We start from the raw sequence: 27,385 nt of genomic DNA, 5'->3' as shown, positions 1-27,385 counted from the left end.
CTGGAAAATTTGAAACAAAGTCCTATTTTCAATTGAGATGTTTAAATATTGTAGGATCTGACTCTTCAAAATAAAATTATTCTTTTTGATTGAGACTGTCAACTCTTTTCAGCCTGAAATTTAATTCCCAGGATGTTTTTATTGTGTGAAGTCTTTCACTAGTTCTGCTTGTAGTCTCATCTGGGGATGAATACAAACAGCCAAACATCTGTATTTTTGCAAATTCTATTTTTTGAATAGCTCATGTTGTTACTGTCCTCTCCAAAAGAGGGGACCAGACTGGATGACAACAAATGTAATTGTGCTAAAGCCAGTCAGTCCACCATACTCTGCTGCTCCTGTGTACAGAGGCCAAAGAACAGAGCACTACTCTTTACTGTCAGAGTCCAAAGCCACAGAAACCTCTGAAGAAGTGTTTTATGAAGATATTCCATTACAGGAAGATTATGTTCTGTCAGTGGCAAAAATTCCCTCTGTCCACAGAATCCCAAAGAGCATCCTTTGAAGCTTAGGTGTGAACAAGGAGCATCTGATCTTCTTGCACTTGGCAAATTTAAAGCCTTTCCATCGATTTCCATGGAGTTACTCCAGTGCAAATCAGAATCAGTCACCAGGATCTGTTCTACTGCCTAAAACCACTCCTACATTAAATGCCAATGTTTGTTATGATGGATTTTCTAGAAAAACTACTCTCTGCCTTCATTAGCATTGGGTCACATTTTCAGGTAATTAAAGAAACATGTGGCATTTTGACCTAAGCTACCTCCTATAATTTCCAGATGTCTCCTCCTAAGATGATCAAAGAAAACAAGGCCTCTCTCACAATCAAGATGTCACACTGTTGACAGTGCAGATGGATTCTTAAATTGCTTCTGCCTTTTTGTTACCACAGGTTATCCAGGCTCTGTGCTAATATACATTCTGCTGCAAACAAACAGGCAGCAAAATGAATAACAATCATTTGCTGTAATTATAGTCAAGACTATGTTAATCTTAAGTCTCTACCAGAGTACATGTGATGCAGATTCCAGCTAAATAAATATTAATCCTGCCTTTCTTGTTTGTCCCACAAGGCTGGAACAGAAAATAAAGCATGTAAAAGGCCCTTGTGCAGTCTCAAAGAGAAGACACAGCAGATCTGCCAGCAGTTCCAGGCAAGCCCAGCCTCTGCAGGAAGGACTGGCAGCTAAACACAGTGCAATTACCCATTTCTGAACTCCAAGGCCAGAACCTTGCCAAAGACAACTGGATGTCACTCTAATCACATGTATTTTTGTTTATAAATGTGTATAAACTTTCATTTTCACATTTCCAAATCAGCTAATGACAAAAAGAGTTTATCAAAGATGTGGAGATTTCTTTATGGCAAAGTCAGGGGGATTTTTGGTCCTCCAGAGAAAAAGCAAAACAGGTCAAAAACTTAAAATCAGCTATGTTTTCGAGGCAAAAAGGTAGTTTTTTATGGCTGGGGTTTGTTTTTCTTCTTTTGCTACTTTTAAATTACTCCTGTGTCTCCTCAGAAGGCAAAGGGGTGCAGCCCTTTCACCTGCCAGGGTGGTGCCACCTGAGTTAAGCCAAGAAGAGCCACCTGCCTGGCCTGGCTTTGGGGGTCTCCAGGCCAGGGCACTTAGTGACACAACACGGTCACCACAGCTGAGCCTCAGCATGGTGCCTTGTGGAGGCTCTGCAGACACACACCTAATTTTCAGGCCCTGCATTCTTCACTAAGGCACAGTAATTTAATCACAGAGGGATATGCTGCTCCAAGAACAAGGCAAGCAGATACTGTTCTGCAATCACAAGTCCCCAAGCAGCCATGGGAAACGACAAAAAGGAGAACCAAACCCTGTTTCTCCAGAGATATTTTGATTTCAGTGACTGGCCACACTCTAATTTTCTGATGCATTACATAAATTACAGCATAAATCTGCTCTGCCTTGTGGCAAAGTTTCTTTTAATGATGTAACTCCAGTTACAAAACAACTAAAAGAGTAACTGAAACAGTAAACTGAAACTGCAGTGTGGTCAGGGCCAGTTTTCTAGAGCTAAGGGCAGTCTCACTATTCAGCCAAGCTGTCTTTGAGTAGCAGAGAGGGCTGAAAGTGTCCTGGAAGGATTGGCCTCAGAGAGACCAGAAAGGAATAGGATCATTTGTATCCTTTGAAGTAAGCATCCTCAATGCACAGAACATTTGTGGCATAAGCAATTGTTTTAGCAATTCTAATCATTATAATTATCATAAAAATATCCCAAATACTTGGCACAACATGTTGTGAAAAGTGATTTGCTTTGCTTGTATTTCATAAGGAGATATTTTTAAAGGTTAAACTCGGCTGAGGAAATTAAGATAGAACTTGTTTGCTGCTACCTTTGGAGCCTCAGACTGAGATGACCAGAGTAGGGAGACATTCTGGTATGTGCTTCCCATTCAGAATTATGGAAATTGTGAATGAAATCATGGCTGTGGGTCCTTCTCACTGAAATCAGCAAAGGCAAATCTTCACTCCACATGCTTAAGTCCTCAAAAAGTTTTCTTTTGCCCTCGTGCAGTTTTGCTCTCTTGCACCCTTCTGTGCAGTATTTATGTCATAGAAATCAAAGGAATTAAGAGTACAGCAAGGGAGTTCTTCAACTGACCTGAAGGGATATTTTCTAGATTCAGCTTATCCAGATGAATAACAATTAATTATCATAAAATGTCTCTGAGGATACCAGCTGCTACAAGCTCTTCGTAGTTTTTGGCTTGCTGTTTTTGGCATATTCCAGCACTGTTAGAAACAGGGCAGTATGAGGGTTCACCACAGTATTTAACAGAGGGTTTTGTCTCTTTTGATTGCTGACACCACCAAATGAAGACATGACTGTAAAATGGGAGAGGCTTGGCTGGAATAAGCTGGGAAGTAAAAACCAGAACTAAAACTGCAGTGTGGCCAGGTTTTCCCACTTCCTGCAGCTCTGCCAATCCAGGTAGCCTTTCAGTGGCAGATGGAGGAGATGAGTTTCCATCTCCATATAGAATATTATTTCTTTCACTCTGCTTTTCAGTCTAGGCAATTGTCTTAGTTCTGCATGTCAAGTGAAGGAGGTGTTTAGTTCAGTCCTTACTTGGCTGTGGTCTTAAATGCTACCCAGGCATGAGCAGGGAGAGAAAGACTGGGGGGTTTGCTGCACCTGAGCTGGTTTGTCTCAATAACCCCTCAGGCACTGCAGCACTTCTGTTGGGGTCCTAAGCTCACAGGTTCAAAAACAGCTTGAGAGGAAACCTGAGCATAATCCATCCACTGACACTCTGGCTGTGCATGTGTGAAGACAATGCTGGAAGCAGGATCTGTTCAAAAAGACCACAGCAGACTGTCCTTGTTCATCAGATTAAGTTCTTCAAACTATGCTGTGGCCAGTGTTCAAAATACTTTTTCTGGACAGATGAGCATTAATTAGAAAAAGAGTCGTACAACAGCATGCTTTGCTTTATAATTTGTCCTTTCAGTCCTTGATTCCAAACCCATCCTCCCCACCATCACAACACAGTTCTCCTCTGGTACTACACGTCTTCTCAGCAGTTCTGTCTCTCCTCCCCACACACACACACAGCAGTAGGAGCAGGATTCACAGCCCAGCTTTAGGAACACAAACAAGCTCTCACCAGCCAACTCCACCCCCGTTGTGCAGCGCGACCCAGGTGGCTCCTCTGAACGAGTCTCCCACGAAGTTCTGCACTGCCATGTCTGGGAGGAGAGCAGAGGTGTTACTACTCATGGGCCACACTCATTTTTGTGCTGTGCTGCTCCCTTCTCCCACCAACAGCTACACTGGGGCTGTGGGAAGGCAGGGTAGGAGGCAGGTTTTACTCACAGCTTCTGTCACAGATACACACTGAACATCTCAGCCCTGGGAGGAACAGGCAAGAGAGATTTGTCTCCCACTCTGCCCTGACTTTGGAGGAAACAATGGCCAGTTTTACACTGGGCATTTTGAGGGTGCTGGTGATTCCTGCATTTGTGCTCCGACACAGGCAGCTGAAGGACCTGCCACTCTTCAGCTCTGAGATACTTCTGGGTGGAGAGAAATACAATGCACTCCTTTGGGGTACCTCAGTCATGGAAGAACAGGCTGGACACTTCCATGTGTTGGATTCAAAGTGGGCAGGACATCTGGAACACTACACACCTTGCAGTTCTCAGGAGTCTGAAATATTTTCAGATTGGAGTGCAGAGCTACTTCAGCCCTGTGCAGAAAGGCCTCCTAAAGCTGAGGAGTTGCATTTTGGGGACAAAGTTGGGATGAAAATTATGTCCACCTCAATTCTCTGAACATGTGGGAATTTTACCCTGAAGAAGAACTGCTGAAACCTCTAAGAAGGTTTGTCTAGAAAAAAAACCCAAAGAAATATAATTTAGCAAACAAATACAATTTGAATAATGCATGGCTTCCACTGAATTGTTCACTAGAATTTTGTATACTCACTGCAGTTTGTGCTACAGCATATACCCAGAGAGGTAGAGAGAGGTGCACACAGAGGGTAAGAGTAAAAATCGCTGAAAACATCCAGATTTAATTCAGGAAAGATTCAACACATAATTTGCCATATTTTTAACAGGAAAAATAAGAAAAAAACCAACAATATCCCCACCAGCCACATCTGCAGACCCACAGTTATGTGCCTGATGGAAAAATGAGTTTGAGTGCTAATCTATGTTAAACCCTTTCAAAAGCTCCATTATGGCATCATTTATCTGACGTTATGTCACTTTAAGAATGCAATTATCATAATTACAGTGCTGTCGAGATTGAATGGGAGAGATCTGAATCACCATCTTCTATAAGGTACAGATTTTCTCCCCAGCCTCTGGCCTGATAAGAGTGGAGGTTGGACAAGGAGTGAACTAACAGTGCAATAACTTGCTGCTCCTTGGCTTTGATAAAGGTCATTGGCTGCAAGTGTCTTTGCTGAAATACACTTCCAGAGCAGCAATGACCCATCAGGCTGAGGTACTTTAAAACAAAATAAGCAAACAAACATTCTGGAAATGTCCTGTGTGTTAAAGAGCAAATTTCACCTGAACCAGCTCAAAAGTTGTGTTAGAACAACAGGATAGACAGGAGAGAGAAAGACTATGATGTTCTTTTGTTGCCTCCAGAGGCTCATCTGGTAAAACAGATTTAGGGTGGGTTCTAAAGACCAGTGATATCAGTGGCCAACAGGCTTTAGATAAGCCCTTGAAGAAGGCAAATGGATCCCAAAATTCACAAAATGCAAAGAAAACCACAAAGCATGATAAGCAATGGGGTTCAGCAAGCCTTGTTTCTATTGTCCTCTTCTGAGGGCATTGCCTGATGATTACTTATCTTGCTAAGATGGAGACATTACTTTGAATTTCTGTTCTTTGTGCAGCTGCACCATTTTCTCTCAGCTTGTCAGAAACAAACATTATTCAAGGCATCTGTCTATTTGCTCTATTAGAATTAGCCAACATGCTCAAAAAGTGTTGAAGTGGCACTGATGGACACAGTTAAAAGCCTCATTTCACCAGGAAATCCAGTTAACTGGGAACTTTTCTCCTTGAAATTGAGCCATAATTTGGTTCTATTATGAATTCCCATAATGGAAGTAATTCAATATGCTCAGCTTCCTCTATCATAATGTCTCCATCTACAGCAGCAGATCCTCCAATCTCACACCTCTTTGTGATTGTCAGCTCATGACATAGAGAAACACCACGGGGCTAAAGCCATTACCCTAATTTCCACTTTACAGATGGAAAATTGAGAAAGATTTAGGGTTAAAAATGCTTAGTGCTTCATCCATTTTTTCAGGTCTCCAACCTGATATTTCTTGGGGTTATTTTTCTAAAAGATGGTTCCACAAACTGAAAAGCAGAGTCTGGTTAGCTCTGGTCAGTTGTGAAAATTTAAAGGCTCCTTTTGTAGAGCAAATCTACATTATTTGCCCACAGTCACACATTAAGTGAGCAGCAAGGCCTGGCTTTTATTCTTATGCCTTTACTATCAATATTTCCTCATGACCAGAAAAGTTCCTTTCAGAAAATCCAGACTGTTTTCTTGAGTCCTTGGGCAATGGAATGAAAACAGATGTGAACCTCTTTGCTTTCAGCAAAATATTATTATAGACCTGATTTTGATCTTGTGGATTCCAAGGAAATATGGCTGCAATCAGATCACCTGTTTGAAACAGTGAGATTCCAAATTAAAATCAAACAGAAGATACAATCCTCTGAGACTTCTCTCCATTTGCATTCAGATACATCTGGTGCATTTTCATGGAATTTCCAGCAGTGTTCAGGACCTCTCCTATGTAACCAGCTCCACATTTGTGTCTGTATTGTTAAATCCCACAAAGCTCCTCAGCAAATCTGATTAATTGGGATTAAAGGGTGTTTTTTAAACTAAAACATTTTAAAAATGTTGCATAAAAAAAGCTATTTCTGCTTTAAAGCCATTTTCTTGCTGGCCCAGGCAGACAAGCCTCAGCTGTTCCACTGACCTGCACAAAAGGCTGATCCATCATAAATGTTGGATGTTTCCCTGAAAGGGCTGTCAGTCCCACTCACATCGTGGTGGTCTCTGCTGAGGACCACTGGAGCCTGGAAAAAAACAAGGACAAGACAGTGGAATCCTCCAGACTGACACTGCTACTGAGGACCATCATCTGCTCAATTCACTTCTGTCTTAAGTCTCCATATTTGGGGCCCTACTAAGGAGTTACAGTCCCTGCTTTGTGCTCTCTGCAAATCACAGAATGATACGTTGGGATTGTAGGTGCCCAAACAGAAAATTAGACAGTCTCACCATGAAACAAAATTTCAGAGAGTTTCTAAACCCACTTCTCTCCTGTGACAGAGCACAGTACTGGTGGCAGGCAGAGAGGACTGAGCTCTAACACAAACTGGCCCCATGTAAATGACAGGCACTTCTGCTCTTAGTGCTCGAAGCTTTCTCCTTTCCCACCTGCCTCCCCAGTCTCAGATATTAAACACAATTCACAGAGCACATCAAGACAAAAGAGACAAACCTTAATCTTTCCTTCAGAAATGGCTCGATTAATAGCCACAGCTATGGACACACGACCCTTCTGATCAGAATATAAGATTCTGGCTTGAGAGCCAACGACCTGGAAAAGAAAAATGACAGAGGGATAAGGTTCTCTGCCACTGGCTTATCTTCAGGTCCCAGATGAATGGAGTCACAGGAGTGACCCCTTTCCTCCCATAGAAGAAAGTGCAGATTATTTCTTCACCAACATCCAGCTTCCAGAAAAAAAAAAATAAAACAATAAACAACAAATTCCCTCTTTGAACTTAGTTTTATCTTCACTCACACAATCCATGAGATGTATTTCTGCATTCAGCTGCCACTGCCCCGTAAATTCTACTTTTTAACTCAACCTGATTGCTAGGCTATAATCCCTCTATCAACAAATCCCTTCTCAACAGCTGAGAAGCAGAGGTTTGGAACTGGTGATGGTGGGCTGGAAGAGAAATGAAATGTGGCAAAGAACATCTGTCCTGCACAGCTCTGCTGTGCTTTCAGATTAGGAGAGCACAGATGAGCTCTACAGCATCACTTGTTGGCTTCACAGGGAGAGCCTGCCCAAAAAGGAAAACAAAGGATAATCCACTGGTGTCCTGCTTCCCACAGGGCAGAAGGATGGCAGCTCTTCAGCCCTATCTCCTGTTTTGGAAAGGGTTTGGGAACTGCACCTGTGAGGAGCTTGGTCCACAGCAATGCCAAGAAGGAAATTTTGAATAGCATGTGAAAGAAAGGTGGTTACAACTGAGTTGGAGGGTGAATCACAGATATGTTTCACTCCAGATACAAAAGTAGATATTGCTGGATTATTTTAACATTTCCAGATGAGGAAGTGAAGGGGAAGAGCTGCTTCAGACCAACCTAAAATCCTGCTGTGAAGAGAAGGGTTTCAATTGTCAGCCCCTAGAGCTACAGACTGTGTTTTCATTCCTGTCCATCCCTGCTTTTCACCCCAGCACTCAGGACCAGGAGCAGGCACATCTGCTGCAGGAGGCTGTGCGCTTACCAAGCTGTGCCTGCCGGCTTCCCGAATCCAGCGGATGTTGTCATGGTACTGCTGCTTCACAGATGTGCTCACTTGCGAGAGAAGACAAGAAAAAATACAGCTTGAAGATTAATGCAATATGTTCTAAATTTACTTTAATTCATCTGGCAGCACCAGGGAGTCACAATCTACTCTCAGATACAGGCATGCACATAGGAAATGCTGTATAAAGTTCTCTGCGCAGCTGATGCAGCAACTGCATCATGTATTTAGAGAAAGGTACAAGATGCCACTCAAGGGACAGCTGGAATGGTCACTCCCATTTGGATCTTCAGCAAACTAAATTAAAATGAAATATGGTTTACATGTACTGTCCATTTTTGGTCACCTGTTTTACTGCTTACTAAATGCCAATCTATTACTAGTCTTGGCTAAATTAATTGTTTCATTAAACTCCATGACATTGGGCACTGCAATTCAGTCTTGTACTGCATAGTGAATAACTCTTTTGAGGCAGCCAGCAGAAATTCTCAAAAGCAGCTCATAACACACACTTGAGGATAAGTCACACCAATGGACACCAAAGCTGGGATACAGATTTACAGCACAGCAGTTATTCTGTACAATGTGGTCCTTGGATGTTTTTGCACCAAGATAAAACTGAGGTCTTTTATCCAATGAAGAGGTTTGTTGCCTCACATTTCTATGGAACAAAAACTGCACAGGAAAATTTATTATGCAGTGGTTACTTTATGCATAAATCCACCCTACACGTTGTTTAGATGTATATGTTACCTAAGAAAATTATATATCATGTAAATTATATATATAATTTAATATATATAATATTAAATTACATATGTTAGCATTCTCCAGCTTCTCTTTTCATTTATATCCATCTCATTCCATCTCAATCAGCCAAACTAAAAAGGAATAAGGATATATTTCAAGTGAAAGACAGTGAAATATGGCACATGTCAGTCACATGGTGACCTCAGCACAATCAGCTGCCTCCAAAGGCACAGCACCATCAGTAATGAGTGAGTCACAAAAGGGATAAGGGGTAAGTAATGGGACAGAGGTGTTTTGCTGTCCTCATTTATGAAGTTTTACAGCTCAGATGGGGTTACAGTGGCTGAAGAAGTTACTGTCTGTAGGTTCTTTCGCTGTGGGCTAAGCTATGTCACATTACCTTGCCCTGAGAGTCACACTCAACTGCCAGGGCTCAGCTGGCCTCTGACAGCACAGTGACCTGTCCATGCACTGGAGCTTCAAGGCAATCATCTCTGCACATGCCAAGACAGAATGTTCTCTGTTACTTTCCAGCTCTACCCCTTTTCATGGCAAATTATAACATACAGATAACTTATGTTTCAAAGTCGAGCTGGAGAAACTGCACACTGCTAACTTGAAATTGTCCCTGAGTGGTGTGTCTGGACCTCTGCTGCTGCACTAGGCAGTATGACAGCAGTTCTGCAGGGTAAAACTAGAGAAAGGAAAGAGGAAAATGTAAGAAGCTCACATTGAACTTGTGTTAAACACTTTGTTTAAGGGAAATGAAAAATATGCTCATTCCTGCAGAGGCAGGCCTTCCATACCAAGAGCTTTAATGATCCTAAAGAGACCTGTCAGTGCTCGAGGGGCTGGCTTCAAGTGATAGCTTCTAAACTCTGCAACGAGGATTAACATGTCAGCACTTCACTTTGCAGGGAGTGAAAGATGAAACAGCTGCTAGTGCTGTCCTAATAGGATTGTGCTGCCACTCAGAAGCTTTAAGGAAGCAGCCTGTAGGAGGTAATGGGCACTGTTCACTTAGGTTACCATTGATATGTAATGGGAGTTCATTGGAATATCTCAAAAAAAACCCAACAAAACAAAACCAAAACAACAGAGAATGGGTTCCTTTCTACCACTTTTATAAGCTCTATCAGAGAACACTTAGCATATTTATACTACACAGTACACAGGCTTACAGAAAAGATCTTACAGAGGAAAAGAGCTACAGAAGAGAAGCCAGATGAGAATACTGGCTACAAGGACCTAGCTCAACACAGCACATCTGTCCCTTGCAGTCAGCTCCAATAAACAGCTGGACTTCAGTTATCCCTGGAGAAGTGAGGAACACTTCCTTTTATTTAGTCTTATTTCCTGCAATTGGAAAAAAAAAATCTCACCATTTTTTTTTCTTAGAAAAACTTTAACTTTATAGTAACTCCTAGTAACTCCATCTATCTCATTTGCTGAACTGCTGCCTCCACTTTCCTATCTCAAGAGGAATGTGTTTTGAAGTCAAGAAAACAACTGTATTGCTTCTGGTATTTCATAGGCTCTTGTACACACCCAGGGTTTAAAATATACTGCAAAGCATTGTGTACCCAGAGAAATTGTCCCAAGGAGCACAGAGACTGGATTCCTTGGGGAGATTTACATTGTTCTGCATCAGCTCAGCCTTCAAACTACCACAGAGGTCCTAAATCCAAGTTACACCCCAATCATCAGTGCTGCACCTCTCATGCAAAGGCCCTCTTAAAAGCTCAGGTAGCTTAGAAGTAGGAGCAGATAATAAAATGGCATAAATCTCACAAACTCTGAAAGAAATTCATCTCCACAAAAGAAGTAGAATGGTTAACAGTGGACTTAAGGCCAAGTTAAAAGTTTAGACTTGGAATGCAACAGAGTTCAGCTCTGTGGAGTTTTCACTAAGTTTTTAGAACAGATTCTTTCATAAATTTCAAAGGTAGGTTCAGATTTCAGATATGTATGTGTGTGAAACTATCCAGACCCTAAAATTTGGTCTAAACCCAGGCCTCACAGAAAGTGGACTGCAAGTGGATTATTCAAGAATATGTATGCATGAGTGTCTATTTTCTGATCAAATTCTGTTTTTCTATGACTCAAATTCCCATTGTCCTGTCAAATTTAACAACAAATCAAATAACAGCCTTGCCCTTAAGTCTCTTTTCACCTGTTGGGATTTTTTATATGTCTTTCTTTTTTCATTTAAATTAAGAATATACAAGCAATCATTCAGTGCTTTTTGTTTGTGCAAGAGACTTTTCTCTCCAGCTTTACATTACATCTATATAAACATCCACATACTCCTGTACACAGAGTAACTGAATTATTTCTCAGTCTTGCAATGCAGACCATCCAAAGGTCATACAAGGGCTCAGTCCTGAGAGAAGATTACTGGAATCTGCAGTACAGGGCAGAAAAATTACTGCAGATTTCTGAAGACAGATCCAGCAGTACAGAGATGGATTTTGCCCTGTCTTCAATAAAGCCAAGGGACCAGGCTTAAAAACATGGAAATTTCAATACCCACAGAACAGAGCAGGCACTTCTGGGTTATTGCATTAAACACAACTCATGCTCCAGTGCTATTTCTTGAAAATGACTCCTAAGGAAAGATCAGGAGAATAGACAGAACCAAGGACCTTGCAAGGTCAGACCCGCTGCACCAATAATTCACCTCTTGGGAGGAAAAGGAGCCTTACATCATAGGAAGACAGGAGTAGTTTTATTCCAAATGAGAGACATCTGAACAGGGTATATCCTTTTCAAAAACACTACCTAGGATCCTCCCAGTGCTGATTGTTCCTGAACAAACAGGAGACCATTCAAAATTTTCATACTTCTATTTGCATTTCAATGTCTTTCATGAAAAAAATGGCAACAAATATTTCAATATTACCAGGGAAAGAATTATTATGCTCTTGTTCTCAAAATACAGCTTGGATTTCTGATCCCTTTCCTTTTGATCTGGAAAAATTCCTCAGAATTCAAGGATTATTTTGTTGATTCTGGAAAGCACAAACTTTGGTGCTCAAAACAGAAGAGCTGAGGACTTAAGTGCTTGGGGACAGTGACAAGGCTTTGAGCCTGCTGTCTGGTAACTGCAAAGGCAGACAACGAAAGGGAAAGGGGTAGGGCCTTCCTCTCATCCTGGGACACCAGGATAAATGTTTGCTGACACAAAATTAGCTTTGTCTCACTTCCTGTTCATAAGCAGGGGATCTCAGTAATATCTCAGTTTTAGGGATGTGGAAGAGTGCAATTCCTAGATCCTAGAGTAGCACACAGAGCCAGGAATTCCAAACTGGTTCCACCAGTCAGTAGAAATAGCTGTCAATCCATTAACAAATGACAAAAAATATCCCAAAAATTGTAATCACAAAAAAATGACACTGGATGGAGCACCACACCCAGGAAACCTGGGTTTCCTGTCACTGATCTCCTTGCTAACCTCTTGAAAACCTCCCTAGATTTTCATGCCTTATTTGCCTGTGAGACTGGGGCAAAGCAATTTGACTCCTTAAATTACTCTTGGAGACCTGATGGTGAAAGATACTGATTGCCTTGAAGTTTCAAGGGAACAAAGTTTAAAAACACCTTTAACAGATAGAAAAGCTCTTAGCCAAAATTGCTGTGGGATCAACCTCCCTGGTGGTTTTCTGTTTTACCTTCAGGCTGCACTCCTACTAGGAGTTTAGACAACAGCAAGACTTCCTGCTTACATGGAACCTGGAAGACCCTGCTTTCCATGTTTCCAGCCAAAAGCTAGCACACATTTCAACTCTGGGTTTCCTTTTCTCTCCAAAGCCCCCCCAGGGAGGGGATGTGGGATGCTGCCTTACCTCCCTGGCGGATGGAGTCTTCCAGCACTGACATGGCAATGGAGTCAGTTGTAGCAAGGTCCTGTGGGTCACCTGAGGTACAAACCCAGCGGAATGGCCCAAATCCCAGGGAAAAAATGTCCCTGGGAAGAGAACATGTTTCATTAAGAGATAGTTGAAATTCTTTCCTTATTTATCCTGGCTGCTAGCAGTGCTTTTTCTTTCATTAGCTGGAGACAGAAGAATTTGAAACATTTTCAGTGCACTAATCTAAACAGAAGCATCAAGGACCATTAACTGAGAAATTAAACAGTGCTGTTTCATGCAGCCATCCACTGGTATATAAAAGTATAGTCAGGCCAGTATTTTGATAGTCATGTTGGACAGTTCAATCAAGTGCATCATCAGATGAATTGCAGCTTTTCTTCTGTTTCATCAAATATACTCCCCCTGCTGCCTGGTCTTTGTGTCCTTAACCCAAGCTAACCCTGAGTGCATCTACACTGTCAGACAAGGGCAGGTTCTGACCGAGTGCCTGAGTCCAGACTCATTTTCTGTCCTCATTGTTTATGTACAATAGTGGGACACGCTTCACTTGAGGGCCGGAAGAAAAGATCTAATCTGCTTGGGGCCTTGCTCTATGTTCAGGCTCTTATTCACATGGCATGGGCAAGCTAAGCATGAGTCAGAGGAAAATGAGTTATAAATCCAGTCCCTCAACAGATCTCCTGAGCTCAGCTGTTTGAAGCAGCATGTACAGTGTGGGTAAGAGGCACAGCTGGTGACACGGGCAGAAGAGTGTCCTGTTTCCATCATACTTTTAACTTCAGGGTACATATAAGGCTTGGATGATTTGGAATTGACTTCTACTGCTTTGAAGAGACAAGCCCTCAGCTTTTAGCATCTAGAAGTGAAGTTGCCTCCAGTCACAGCTTGAGGCTGTGACCTGGCTCTTCTTGAGCAGAACTGCTTAAGGAGAAGTCATGCAAAGACAAAATGCAGCTACTCATATAAAGGAGTGAAGAGTGTTGATTTGACAATGGCTAACCTACACTAACTCTGGCATAACACTTGTAAGAGCCATTTTTCCACTGCTGTTGCCTCCTTTTGATCATTTATCATTGCACATCATGTCAGTCTGCACTAATCTCTGTAGTACTCTCCCTCTGAACAGAGGGAGTCACAAGGCCCTTGACAGCATATTCCCAACTCTGCCCAACATACCCCATGATGTGCTGAACATAGGAAGGATATCGAAATTCTGTCTTATTTGCTCCTTTTTTTGCAACATCAGCACCTATAAAAGAATTTTAATAGTCAGTCACTTGATGGAGGAAAACTATAAAATGCAAAACCAGACTGCACACAAGATCCCTTGAAGGTTGTATCTCAGCCAGGGAGGGCCATGGGTCTCAAAGAACAAGAGAGAAAGAAGGAGTAAAGATTAGAATTACAGTGGCCAACCCTATCCTAGTTAACATACACAATGGGGAAGATGCATGCAGGATTGTTCTTGTTTCTACCTACAACTCCAGGATCTACTCACCAGCTCTCTGAGCTTCCAAGAGAAAAGCATTGCCATAATCCCAGAAAAACATGCCCTTATCAGCTAGTTTGTTAATAGCAGCCACATGCCTCTTCAGACTGAAATAAAGAAGGAAACAATGAATGAAATGGAAAAGGATAATATCATTAACTAACCAAAGGCATGGGAGTAGGAGGAGACAGAGAGAATGGAAAAACCCCACATAAATTCAGACACAAACCCACAAGACATCAATTGAGATGCTTTCAGTCTCTGTAGCGCCTGTTATCCTCAAATCCTGAAGGGATTTACAGTCACTGAGGAAACTTAAATAGCAAAGAAGCATCACTCTTTCAGCCAAGCAACACAGCCAGCTCTGGGGATGGAGGCTGATAACAAAAACCAGCTTGCACAAAACTGCAGAACAATTTAAGTAGTTCACAAAGCAAGCAGAGAAAAAACTGAAAAACAGAACATAACTGTTCTGGCCTCTACCTTGGCCCAAACTGCCCAAATTACCCTTTCTTTCCAGTAATGGAAAATGTGCCCCCTCACTGCATGGCTTGAAGAGTAACTAAACTCAAAGTTTAGGAAGATGAAAGATCAAAACCTTCACCTCTCTTGTACCAGCATCCGGAACTTCCCTGGGTTGGAGGAGAGCAGCTGCTTTCCCTCCTCAAAGCCGAGCTGCACTGGGTAGTACCCCCCGTTGAATGGGTTGTGGCAGGAGGTCTGGTCAGAGCCCAGGTCAACCAGCAGCTCTCCTGTCGTGTCCAGCTCATGCACCAACCTCTCCCTAGGGAGCACAGCAAATGAACACAAGGGTGAAGATCTCCCTTCAGACCGCACATTTTCACGAGCATCTAGAGTAACGTACTCAGCACTATATTTAATGTCTCTTCCAAGTTTGGGAACTAATTCCACATTGACCAAAAAGTCAGAGCATTAATGTACTCATTATCCACTCGTACTACTTACCATAGATCTACCACATTACCATGGTAACCCAAACTGAGGGCAATTTTTTTCTTTCTTGCTTCTCTAGAAAATAATAAAAAAGATTGGTTGAAGAAAATGCACCTTGTTCTATCTTAAAATGTACAAATCACACACAGAATCAAATCCAGGAAACAAAACAAACCAAAAAAAGCCTGTATGTTGTTTTCAACACTTATCTTGGAGACAGATCTTTCAACATTTACATAATTGTTAATCGTGGATGCCATGAAGCTCCAGTGATGCTGCAAGTGTAACATCAGTTGTAATTGCTCCATGCATATTCATGAAACTAAATGAAGACATGTTTAACATGTACAAATGATGTGCAGCATTAGTAGTCACTAATAAAGACTGCTGCAGCTTGGGAAGTTGGATTCCCATTCCAAAGCAGACCTGGAATGAGAAGAGGTGTCCCTCAACCCCTCCTATGTGCAGACCACAATGGCACAGTGCAGAAAGATGTGAGTGCAGGGCTGGGAAGCAGAGTTAAGCTCACAGAGTTGGGTTACAAGTCATACCTAAGGCGAGCAATGCAGTGGTCCAGGTTGTTAGAGATTTCCATCAGCCACCCCTGCTTGTGGCGTTTCAGAAGTGCTGCTTCATCAACCTAAGAGAAATAGCAGAGATCTTAAAACTCCTGTTTCCCCCCGTGCAGTCATTTTTACCTTTAGTTTTTCAATTACCCTGCAGGAAAAAGTAACAAAAAGGGTAATTGCCCTACTATTATCTAGTGTTATACATATATATAGTAAAGATATAGATTATATATAACTATTGCTCAAATATTTATTTTTCACCTCTGATTTTTTTAAGCTTTCTGTTCTCTTTCACTCCAAGCTCAAAGCAAGAAATAGAATTTTTTGATACATCACTTCCCAAAATATTTTATGAATCAAAATTTATCATTGAAATTATATAAGTATTCCTATTGTTTCTTTCAATGATTATGTTAAAAGGCAAAAATGTTTCAAATTTATTTTTGAATTCTGGCTATTTTTTGTAAAAATAATATTTTTTAATAATTAAGAAAGTATTTTCATTGATCAGCCCAGAGAGACATTTCTACCAGGCTGCCCAAGATGAAGCTATGGTTTGCTGAATAGAATTAACCCTCGCTTTTGTTCTTGTACTGCTGGTTGAAAACCTCAACCAAATATGGAAAGAAAAGAAGAAAGTATTTTCCTGTCCCAGCTGCCTAATGCCACTGAAAAATAGCACAGAGCAAAACAAAACTATGCCTTTAATTCCCTCTTGCTTGAACTTTGAAGCTCCAAACAAGCTCCATCCCAAATCTGTACTCTCTCCTGGGCTCAGCTTCTGTGTGTGCCAGTGTGTACGTGCCTAAGAGACAGCTGGAAAAAAACATAAATGGATGGACAAACGATGGAGGCTTTGGCACAAATTCCATATCAATGGTCCAATGTACAAGCTTGCACATCATTAATACATTTATAATGAGCTATCAGTGTCATAAGGCAAGAGGCAAAATTAATTTAAACACATATTCTGTGGTAGCAACAGATTTAAACCCCCCACAATGATGTGTGTGCATGAGAACACAACCTGAACATCCTCTAGTATTTCATTACATTTTTTTACTTCTCTATAATCTTGCCCTATCAGTTTAATTCTTTCTCATTAAGAAGGTATTTATATGTAAATTAAATTAATTCTGTATTCAGGAGTTGCTTGAACACCAGGAAACCTTTTCTTTCCCAATTATTCTTAGCATGGGACACCATCCATCATTTTTCACATCAGTAATGAAGACTATCCTTCCCAAACCCCAGACTATGATAATAAGTGTCACTGCCAATGGAATTATTCAATAAAGTCAGGTGCCATGGGGGACAGCTTCTTCTGAGATATTTGAATCAGTGCAGGAGGAAAAATATTAAGTGGTCTGTATGAATTACAGGAATTGGGTTCATTTAAATCCCCACATAAGACAGATCAGATCTCTTTAAATGTTACCACATCCTACATATTTTACTTTAGCTCCCTCTGACATTCCTTGTCTTTCACAGACTTACTGGATCAAGAAAACTAACTTCCTTTGAACCGCACTTTCAAAAATATGCTCATTTTTGGGTCAGCATCTCAGTAATTTAAAAAATTGCATGAAGAGGATGAGCTAATGTTGCCTCCAGTGTAACTCCAGTGCAGCTCAGAGGAGATATCTGGCCCTCCACACAATTATTTCATAAAATTACAATCAGCTTCCTGTCAAACAGGAGAGGTAAAATACTTGCAGCACTAATCCCTTCTGTCAGAGCTTCGGAAGCCCTGGCTGACAAAATGATCTCTTGCACAATTCAATGCCATTTGCATAAATAGTTCCTTAAATAAATAATATGTACATATATATAGCTATCCACATGTGCTCCTGAGACTCATTTCCGACAAGGATCATTCACAGGAGATAAAAACCAGGCAATATTCAATCTCCTGAACAAAATCATCTGCAGCCACAGAGATGAAAAGGACAAAGGATGGCTGTGAATGGCATTGACTGAAATCTTTCCTTTGTATTCCAGCATTTGAAAGACCATGATGATGGAAGTCTGAATAAAGATAATTTATTCGCTAATAATTTATTCAATAGTAAATTGAATACATTTATTTTATCTGCAGGGAGTACCTGATGAGATCTCAAATACGTGCAAAACCCAGGTGCTAACAAAACCACCTCTGCACCCTTACTGCAAAGCTGATGAAGCTCAAGCCTTCCATGAAAAACCTGAGGCAGCCAGAGCAGCCAGGGTTACTGCACATGACGTGGGCAGTCTGACCCATTATGTTTTGAAGTTTAATTGGGACTAAAACAGGTCAGATTGTGATATTCTTGTTCTTTCCACTGCAGTGTGACATGCCCACAGCAGAGGTTTCCCAGGTCACTGTCTATAAACAAATTTAGCTGAGAAGGCCAAGGTTCCACTCCAGTCAGCTCTGACTGGGGCTTAGTTCTCAAAAATCCCTTCTTCTGAGGAGTATCAAGAGCCCATCACATGCAGATCTGCAGAAAAACCCAATGCATTTTGGTCAGCCTTGGATCTGCTCATCCAAGAAGGTTTTTCCAGCGTATTGAAACCAAAGCCTTATGAAACATAAGGAAAGAAATGCATGGAAAGTTTAATGTTTCTATGTTGTCAATATCACTAAATGTGAGGTGAGGGTCAGAAGTGAAGCAGGATCCCCAGGCAGGTGCAAAGGAGAGCCACTTTGTTCCAAAAACCCAGCCTTTTTAAGCCATTAGCCTGTTATCAGTTACATACTTTTAATCATACTCACATAACTCAACCAACCACCACACACCACGATGTGAACACAAAATAGCTACATAACTGTTCTACCCCTAATTCAGCTGAGTATCTTTCCCACAGTCCTTTTCTTACTTAGCCAAAGTAACAGGCCTGAGCCACGGTTTTACAAGGCCTCTCTTTTATAAAGCCTTATGTACCTGTAACAACTAGAGACCATCACTACCATTTTCACAGAACTGCAGGGCAACATCCTTAAAGTTGTTGCAGTGCTTGTGCACTCCTCCTTCCATCTGGCTGCTGGAACAGAATCCTATGAAAAGCATTAGAGCTGAGGAGGGCAGGTATTGGGAAAACCTAGTGCTACCTTTTTATGTGAGAATGTATTTCACTCAAAACATGCAGGCATATATACTTTATCAAATGATGATGTTTGTATTCTCCATTAGATGATACTCAAGGATATCTGTGGATCCTATCACCCACTATTCTAATTGCATGGGCATTTGCAGTCTTCCAATCACAAATCATTATTAGATTCTCTTTGTTTATAGGAAGAAATAACTGGGATATTTTAGCATCTTAGGAACAGAGAAATTTCCCACAGGAGGGAAGACTCTCCACAAAGATATACTGTGGGAGAGCTTTGGGAACAGGGAAAATGGTAGTACAGAACTTCTCCCACATCAGCATTTTCTCTCAGCAGAACTCACCTTCATTGCCTAGAAACTGTGATCTCATAAGTGCTTTTGATTAACCTCAGAAGTCAATTTAAAAAGTCCCACTGACTTCAAAGAATCACAACATCAAGTTGTGATCATTCACAACTTCATTAGTATCAATCTTGATTAGTGAACAATGCCAACATTTTAATGGGTACTTCCTGTTGCATCTGATCAGGGTGCTGGAGGCTTTAAAGGTTGATCAAAGTTAAATAAAACACATTCTTAACATAGACTGTTTTTGGTGTAAGGGAATGCAGTTCTCATGGGAATTGCCTGTGGAGATTACAGTTTTTCACACATGAAATTAGGGTACGTCAAACACTAGGAATGGCTCATCTGACAGCGTCATTCTGCATCATTTGTGGAGCAATTCTAAGTCCATATCTTTGCAGTCTGATCCAATAGGCAAATGAATAAAGAGTGGAAAAGCAGTGAAAAATGTTCAGTAATGGAAAAACCAGACATATCTTAGAAAATAGACTATTTTCTGCGTTTGGTTTGGCAGGGTTACTTCAGGAACCTGTCAGATCAGAAGAATGGAGGTTCTGACTCAGCACGGGAAGCCAGAAGGACAGCAGCACTGCTCTCACCTCTGCAATGATCCCCACACAGCCAGCAATGACTGCAGCCTTGGCCTGGGCCCCGCTCATCCCCCCGAGGCCAGAAGTGACAAACACCTTCCCAGACAGGTCCTCTGCCTTCAGGTACCGCCGGCCTGCGTTGAGCACTGTGAGCTGCACACAACAAACACAGCCATCACCAGCAGCCATTGGCACCGGAGTCCTGAAATTCAAAGATCTTCTGTCCCTTTAGCAAACAGACTTTGAAACTCTGGGGTCATCAGCACCATGAAACACTTTAATCCTTTAAGAAGGAAATATGTTTCAAAATGATGCTGTGAACCATCTGTCCTCATTATGCTTATTTCTCTCACCATGAAATAAAATAATCAGCGGTTCCCAACATGCTGCTCTTGCAATAGAGAGACTTAAGGGTGGCTGCAAAGGACAGCTAAGGAAAACAGCCAAGAAAATGTTTTTGTATAACACATTTGGTCAATTTATACTTCACATATTGTGAGTTCAGGTTGAGACCTTGATTGCAAATACCTTCAAGTCTGTGTCGTGGATAAGACATATCTAAGTGAAAAAAACCATTAGTTTTTTTATGAAGCAGGCAATGAGAATTTCTTTAGTAGCCAGAAGTTCCTCTCACAGCAATCCAACCCACTCCCATAGCCAGCCACCATGGGAGAAAGCTCCTCCAAGAGGGGCTGACAGAGCTTTCCCCAGGTCCTTACCACGGTCCCATGGACTATTCCCTGAGGCCCAATGTAGCAGTAGCTCCCTGCTGTCATCTGACCATACCTGGGGACAGCAAGGAACACAGAGACACCACACATTGCTCAGCCCGGAGTGGCACTTGCACTTGTCCACTTGTGTTTCCAGTACAACAAAAAACCCTCTGTGCTTCACTTCATTGTTAAAGGTCTGCTGTTACCAAATTCTCATCTTAGAGTTTTACCATTAGCAATGCACCAACATATTTTTGGAGGAGTGTTTAGCTCATTAAATTGGGTTCAAAAATACATGGATCAAAACCTGAGTGTAAGCTTGTGTTAGCATTTAGCACAGGGACTGGGACCAAAGGACACTGTTTCACCTGACTGGAATCTCTGTGTCATGGGGTTTCAATGCACTCCTGCCTCTCAGAAAAATGGCCACTGTGGAAGTTTTAGCCCAGAATGGTTGACCACATTCATACTAAATTCCCAGAGAAGTGGGACAACTCTTTGGCTGTTTTAATTTATTCTCTCCTTGGTCCACAAAAGAATGATAATCTTGTGCTCATCAACAGTAGAAGAGTACGTAAAAATCATTAAAAAATTATTTCAAAGTTTCTTTTAGCATGAAAGAATGTTTTATAACTTGTGTTTTCCATAGACTGCAAAACAACCACTGAAAATGAGAATTAGCAAGTGCTTTAAGTGGGTTATGATTAAGGCTTCAGGCTGTTGTTCTGCCAAGCCTCACACATAAACCTAATATTAATTCCTAACAGACCTCAATTACATCCTTATATATGTGGCTGAACATAACTCAAACTCTGAAGTAATTCCATATAAGTGTGCATTAATGCTTTGCAGCATCAGTACTTCATGCAGCACAGTTGAAATGTATCTGCATTAGAAATTTTAACCAGTCACTGCTTGATGTCTGAATTATATTTTAGTCAAGTACTTGATATATTTCAATAGTGAGCTATCTTCTTACATTGTTACACCCAAAGCAAACATCTTCTCGTATTCATCTCTGGAGGAATAGTTGGGAATAACCTAAGAAAACAACCAAAATAAAATCCACATAAGCAAATTAGAGAGTTAAGCAGGTCTTTTAAACAGCCTGAATTTCTTTAACTATTTCTGTAACTATTACATATGCAGAAAACCAGAAAAAACAGGAGGAGTAACCCAGGTGTTTTATTTCATGTATTCTAGTATTAGAAAAAAGATGTCCAGTCTTCCTGGCACTGTGACTGCCACACAAGTTTTAAGGAGAGCAGTTCCCCAGCCACAAAACTAACCTGCAGGGGAATGGATATTGAATGGCTCAAATGACTGGCAAGGAACCAGTATTTCCACTTGGCCACCTTGCCTTCCAAGCAAAGCAGTCCAGATATCTGAGCCTCTGATTAATAATCATGTTTGCTTACTGAGGGCTTTTAAATCTCCCAGAGTGAGCCTAGCTGAACTGTTTGGGGCAAGGAGGTGTCTCAGACTCAGTCAGAGCAGAGGTTTTCTAATGAGGAGGAGGCTGTTCCCTCCATCACTGCAGATCAGCACCTGTGAGGTGACAGCAGCTGCGCTGGAAAAAATGCTGCAGAATTTGGACCCCCGATTCTCCTGTGTGTTGCAGTAAATTCAGACAGTATAAATCATATTTTAACTCAGCCAACACTTGAAAATGAAACAGAATAAGAGGGTAAAGAGAACAAGATGCTAATACCTACCATGCCATTGGTAATGATTAAACGAGGAGCACGCTGGTGGCTGGGGAAGAGCCCCAGGGGATGCCCACTGTACATCACCAGTGTTTGCTCTTCTGTCATCTCTGACAAATACTGCATTACCAACCAGAACTGAAATGAAAAGCAAGGAAAAGAGGGACTTTGCATCTTACATTTCCTGTTTTTTGTGAAGCTGCTCATCTTGGGGAATGAAGGCAGCAATAGAGATAACGAGGTGCATTCACATATGGAATAAGAGAGCTCTCAACACATTCTTGCTTTCAATAAAGTCCTTTAAGGGATATCACTCACCAGGAAACACAAATCATCAACTAACAAAAGTCTGAATAAGTTCCAGAATAATTTCTCCAGTACAAACCCCAGATATCCTTCACTTTTAAAGCCATTCTAATTTTATCTTGAGATTAACCACTTGTCTTTGGCACTTTTCTGGCAATCCTTCCAAAGCCAAGCTGCAAAATTTTCCCTATAGAAGTGATTAAATACTCATGCTTATTGTTGATCCTAATCTGAAATTCAACATTTTCTAGTGCAATAAATGGTTTTTATAATGTGCACTTCAAAATTAAATAGCTTTTCTTCTCAAGGGAAAAAAAAAAAAAAAAAAAAAAAAAAAAAAAAAAAAAAAAAAAAAAAAAAAAACCCCAAACTTTCATTGTGGACACAGAAGAAAATCCAGGATGCATCCTGGAGTACACAAATGTATTTCAGCCTTGTCTGCATAATTCAACATTTACTCTTGATTAATGCCAAAATGTACACTTTGACCATCTAAACTGACTCTAAATTTAACTGCAATCCATCATTTTCTATGACAAAGCCCATTGAACTCCACAGGACTCCTAGAATGTGTCAACTAGGCCTGTGAGAAACTTCCTCATGCAATATTGGGATTCAACAATTACTTGAAACCAGAGTTTCTGTAGGGACACAAAATTTTGAGGGGAAAAAAACCCCAGAATTGCTGATCAAGGAGGCAGCAGTATCAGTGACAAATAAACACAGGCACTTAAACTCTGAGGCTGTAATCTGAATTAAAAATGCTGCAGATTTGAAGCCAGTCCCTTCTAATGCAGCCAATTCCCCAAGCTGCAGGTTCAGTTGAACTGAAAAGAGTTAGTCAAGTTACTGTCTTGCTTTTTATGGTTTGATTTATGAAAAATGTTGAGTAATTGAATTCATGTCATAGGACAGAACAGGTGCTGAACTCTCAACTCCCTAGCAGTCTGGGAAAAACATCCTAATAAAACTAGAAGCTGTAAGATAAATGGGTCTTTTGGCACTTAAAGGCATAACGAGCAAGGAAGAAGACCTGTAAAGTTAGCTCTGGACATCATTCTTTCATTTGAAATTATCCAGAAGAAAGCACAGGTCTGCATGGGTGATATAAACCAAACTGAACCTTTTTACTGTGAGTTTTGCAATGCTAGAATTTTAATTTTTTTCAATGCTGTTTTCAAGCTACAAACAGAATAAAATGTTCTGTGGTAACTGAATCATTCATGTGATTGCTACTCTAAGTAAACAAAAATAAAAGGGTTTTTGTTTGCTCTGCTGTGAAACAACTGCAAGTCATAGGACTGGCTTGGATGAGAACAAGAGAAAAGAATATTTCTGACTTTGGCAGCACTTCTACCTCACCTTGCAGCCCAGCAGCTGCCTAAGGACTGTCAGGCCAACAAAGGCCAATATATAAACTGCTGGCACTGCTCACCTCAGAAATGCTAACACTGATATGTAACAGGAATAGTTAACTGGCATTTATTAATTAATGCACAGAATAAAGAAATGGTGAGCATTGCCATGAATGCAATTTCATCTCTCTTTGGAAAAAAAAAAAAGGCAATACAGGGATTCCATTTAACTTCTAGATTAAATTTACCAGATTAGGAAACTGAAACATGAATTTTCCTTTAATCAAAAATGAGAAATCCCAGACTGGGGAGAAATCCCAGGTTACTCAGTCCCATGCTGCAGTGAGGAATCCATTCCTCTCCGCTAGCTAGGAACTTCATTCATACATTAGTTTTGCTTGGGCTCTTTAATAATCAAGAGGCTAGATTCAGATAAAGCCACAGCAAGGTGCATGTGTGATTCTTTAAAACAAGAGCTGGCTCCTTGGGTCAGCTTTTGCCAGTTCCAGTCAGAATTCAAGACCTTCCCAGCCTCCAGGAGTGATGCTGCTCTCCAGGGGGATTTAGCTTCCTACCTGTGCCGATTGGGACCTGCACTGCAAACAGAATTCTAAATACATTGCTGATTCCAAAGGCCTCCTGAAAATGTTTCTCACATGCACTTTGCAATGCTTAGGATAAAGTGAGTATATTTATTGACCTTTTTAAATATAAGAGAACAAAGATTATACAAACACAATTTAAAACATTCTCTGATTTTAGAGAGGCTTTTAACCATCTGCCATTATTCTTAGAAGGTAAAGGCTAATGTCCATAGCAAAGTGCAGCATGAACTGACCAACTAGCACAAATACTAACAGCTAATCTGATTTACTTGGAAAAATGACTCAGAATTGCACATTCTTCAATCAAAACCTTTTTTTTATTCCACTACTTGTGAAAAATATTGCAAAAGTACCACAGACAAATAGAGGATACACTTCTTTTGTTTCCTAGATTTAGACTCTAAAATTATCTGTGCTAAATACTCAGGCCCATACATATGCATCAAAGAAAGACAAAGAACTGGTCTTTTATCATCCTACACACTTGGTGTGTTTATGGTGGCTTGTTTAGATTTCTGCTGGGCTGTCTGTGCTCTCCTTACTAAATAAAGCTCTCTCCATCTACGCAGTTCATAACTGAGCATTCCCCTATCCAAACAGGATGTTTTGGAGTATTTTAAGGCAACAACTGCCAAGAATGATCCCGAACTGCCTAAGCAGAATGTGTGTGGGGGAGGGTGAAACTGGCTCTCTGAAGCAAACTGCAAACCCAGCAATGTCCTACCTGTGCCCAGTTGCTGAAGACCTGCCCATTTCCTCCATAAGTGACCAGCTCCTGGGGAAACTGAAAAAGGCAATTCAACATTAAGGCAAGCACTTTTCTCAAACCTTTTACTGTATCTCTGAGCTATTTTTGCCATCTCAGTAATAAATCTTTTCTAGAGGTTATTGCATCAAAATTCTCTATGTTCTTGAAATCAGGAAGAAACATTGTAAAAGTGGTAAGTTAAGAACAAAAAAAATAATATTATTTTTCAAAATTAAGCGTTTGTTACTGCAACACTTGCTGGGATGAGCTTCCAAAGTCACAGGAAGCATCAGCAACAATTTTTCAACATAAATTGTAGAAGCAATGTCCCGAGAGCTGAGCTCTATCTCTCAGGCAGCAGCCAAGCTCCTGTATCCAGTGCCTGCATGTCTACATTTTTCAGTATTTATGTGAGAACACATACAGGAAGTATTTTGCCAATTTGCTGCTGCTTGTGAATCCAGATTCCTTTTACTGTACACCTTACCTGAGCCACAGAGGGATCCAGATTATTCATGATCATCAGCATGATGGCAGCAGCTGATTTGGTCTTGCAAGGGTATTCTCCTATGGGGTAAGCTCTGAAGGGGTAGGCACAAAAATTTAGAAGAAAAACTCCAGCTTACAAGAGCAGCCACAGCAAAACACCCCACTTAAATATCTCTGCATGCCAAGGATACTCAAACCTGTCTGGGTTGCAGGCTTTTATTCAGGGGGAAGAGTAAAGACAAAAAAAGCCCAGATCTAAAGTTACATACGTACCTCAACAGGCAAATCAGGTTTTAACTATTATCAGAACCGAGCAAAACCAAGAAATCACATTTGGCTTATCATTTGCTGAATTATTTATTCACAACTGATAAATGTGGTGGCCAAGAATGCTCATTCCTTTTAACTGCATTTTTTTTCAGGGGTGGTGGAAGAGGCCTCTGCAAGAGTTGCCAGGCCAAGCAGCCAAGTCCTGCAGTGCCAAGGAAAGCAGCATCCCTGGAAGTTGCCTTCAGGCTCATCCACCCTTGCTATTTAAGATTGTATCTAAGAAAAAATCCCTCAGCTTGAGTTTCAGACTCCAAGAAACTCTCAAAGACTGAACATTGTTAGGAGAAATATGGGCCTTCCCACTAAATGCACTTCCTCCACAAGCTGAGAGGTGAGGCATGGGCAACAGTCCCAAAGTTATCCCAGCTCAGGTAGCCTGGCACAGATGTCCTTAATGCCACCTGCTGTGATCATCTCACTGTTATCTTCTCCTCCCCCATCTGTTTCTGTATCAAATTGCTCTAAAACTTCTACTCTTGCATTTATACTGTGGCTGTTTAGGGCAAGGACAGTTCCTTTGCTGTGTCTGCACAGGTTTTAGTACAATTGTGCTGAGGCCTCTAAGGTATGACACCTGGAGGAAGTAGAACCACTGATCAAGAGCTTTAGTCCTTCCTTTTCTGTAAGCAACACCACCACTGCCAAGGCTGACAATTCCTGAAGAGGGACAGGATCTTTTGGCATGGTTTCTAATGATCTTCCTTTCATTGGACCTTAGATCTTCAATGGCTGGACACTTGCTTTGTGCAGGGAAAGTTACAATGAAAAGGTCAGGCTGAAGTGTGCCAATGACAAAAAAAAAATAAATTTTGGACGCCCACTGTCCAGCTCATGAGCCAAGATCTGGAATGCATATTCCACAGATTCAGCAAATGGGCTCCTCCCATGATCCCATGCACTTTATCCTGGCTTTTTACACCAGGATACTAAAACAAATGCCTTGTAGTCATTGCCAAACCAGGAGGGAACGCCTTTGAGATTTTCCACAATGCCTTTTTTATTAGGGATTTCTGCTGTTCTAAACTTGATAAAAGAGCATTTCTGTGGAATTATACCAATTCATCAAGAGGAGATATTTACACATAATATTGCTCAGAGCATAAGAAACCCAACATCACTTGAGTTCTCTGGCATAGGAACATGACTTAAATGGAGCCATGGTCCCTGGGACATACAAAACAAAAATCAAATACTCTCAGACTACAGAGATCAAAAGACATTTTCTCATTGTGAGACTACAAAAATCTATTAGAAAACAATCAGTGAAATGATCACAAAATAAAAAATACTTGAAGTTGTCAAAGAATCACTGATGCCAGTGATGGAAACAAGCTGCTGGACTGTTTCATCCAAGCCTACTTGGAAGGTGTCACCATCTGTAGTTTAGTACAGGGT

At 41.0% G+C, this 27,385-nt stretch overlaps 1 protein-coding gene across 1 annotated transcript in view; it reads right to left on the bottom strand.

Annotated features, from left to right (window-relative positions):
* The window catches only part of UROC1 (urocanate hydratase 1), a 37,722-nt gene that overhangs the window by 2,410 nt on the left and 7,927 nt on the right, over nucleotides 1-27,385 (bottom strand). Inside the window, exons 3-18 of the mRNA XM_038149143.1 lie at nucleotides 25,659-25,752; nucleotides 25,148-25,207; nucleotides 22,167-22,295; nucleotides 21,431-21,492; nucleotides 20,458-20,524; nucleotides 19,748-19,891; nucleotides 15,691-15,779; nucleotides 15,152-15,214; nucleotides 14,790-14,969; nucleotides 14,195-14,292; nucleotides 13,873-13,945; nucleotides 12,670-12,791; nucleotides 8,054-8,124; nucleotides 7,031-7,129; nucleotides 6,503-6,602; nucleotides 3,644-3,725 (exon numbers count right to left, since the gene is read on the bottom strand). Coding sequence (XP_038005071.1) covers nucleotides 3,644-3,725; nucleotides 6,503-6,602; nucleotides 7,031-7,129; nucleotides 8,054-8,124; nucleotides 12,670-12,791; nucleotides 13,873-13,945; nucleotides 14,195-14,292; nucleotides 14,790-14,969; nucleotides 15,152-15,214; nucleotides 15,691-15,779; nucleotides 19,748-19,891; nucleotides 20,458-20,524; nucleotides 21,431-21,492; nucleotides 22,167-22,295; nucleotides 25,148-25,207; nucleotides 25,659-25,752 — 1,533 coding nt within the window. The remainder of the gene's footprint in view (nucleotides 1-3,643; nucleotides 3,726-6,502; nucleotides 6,603-7,030; nucleotides 7,130-8,053; nucleotides 8,125-12,669; nucleotides 12,792-13,872; nucleotides 13,946-14,194; nucleotides 14,293-14,789; nucleotides 14,970-15,151; nucleotides 15,215-15,690; nucleotides 15,780-19,747; nucleotides 19,892-20,457; nucleotides 20,525-21,430; nucleotides 21,493-22,166; nucleotides 22,296-25,147; nucleotides 25,208-25,658; nucleotides 25,753-27,385) is intronic.

Source organism: Motacilla alba, chromosome 12 (assembly GCF_015832195.1).
Source record: "Motacilla alba alba isolate MOTALB_02 chromosome 12, Motacilla_alba_V1.0_pri, whole genome shotgun sequence".
NCBI lineage: Eukaryota > Metazoa > Chordata > Aves > Passeriformes > Motacillidae > Motacilla > Motacilla alba.
Note: the sequence above shows the minus strand (reverse complement) of the source record. Positions and strands in the feature narration are given on the sequence as shown.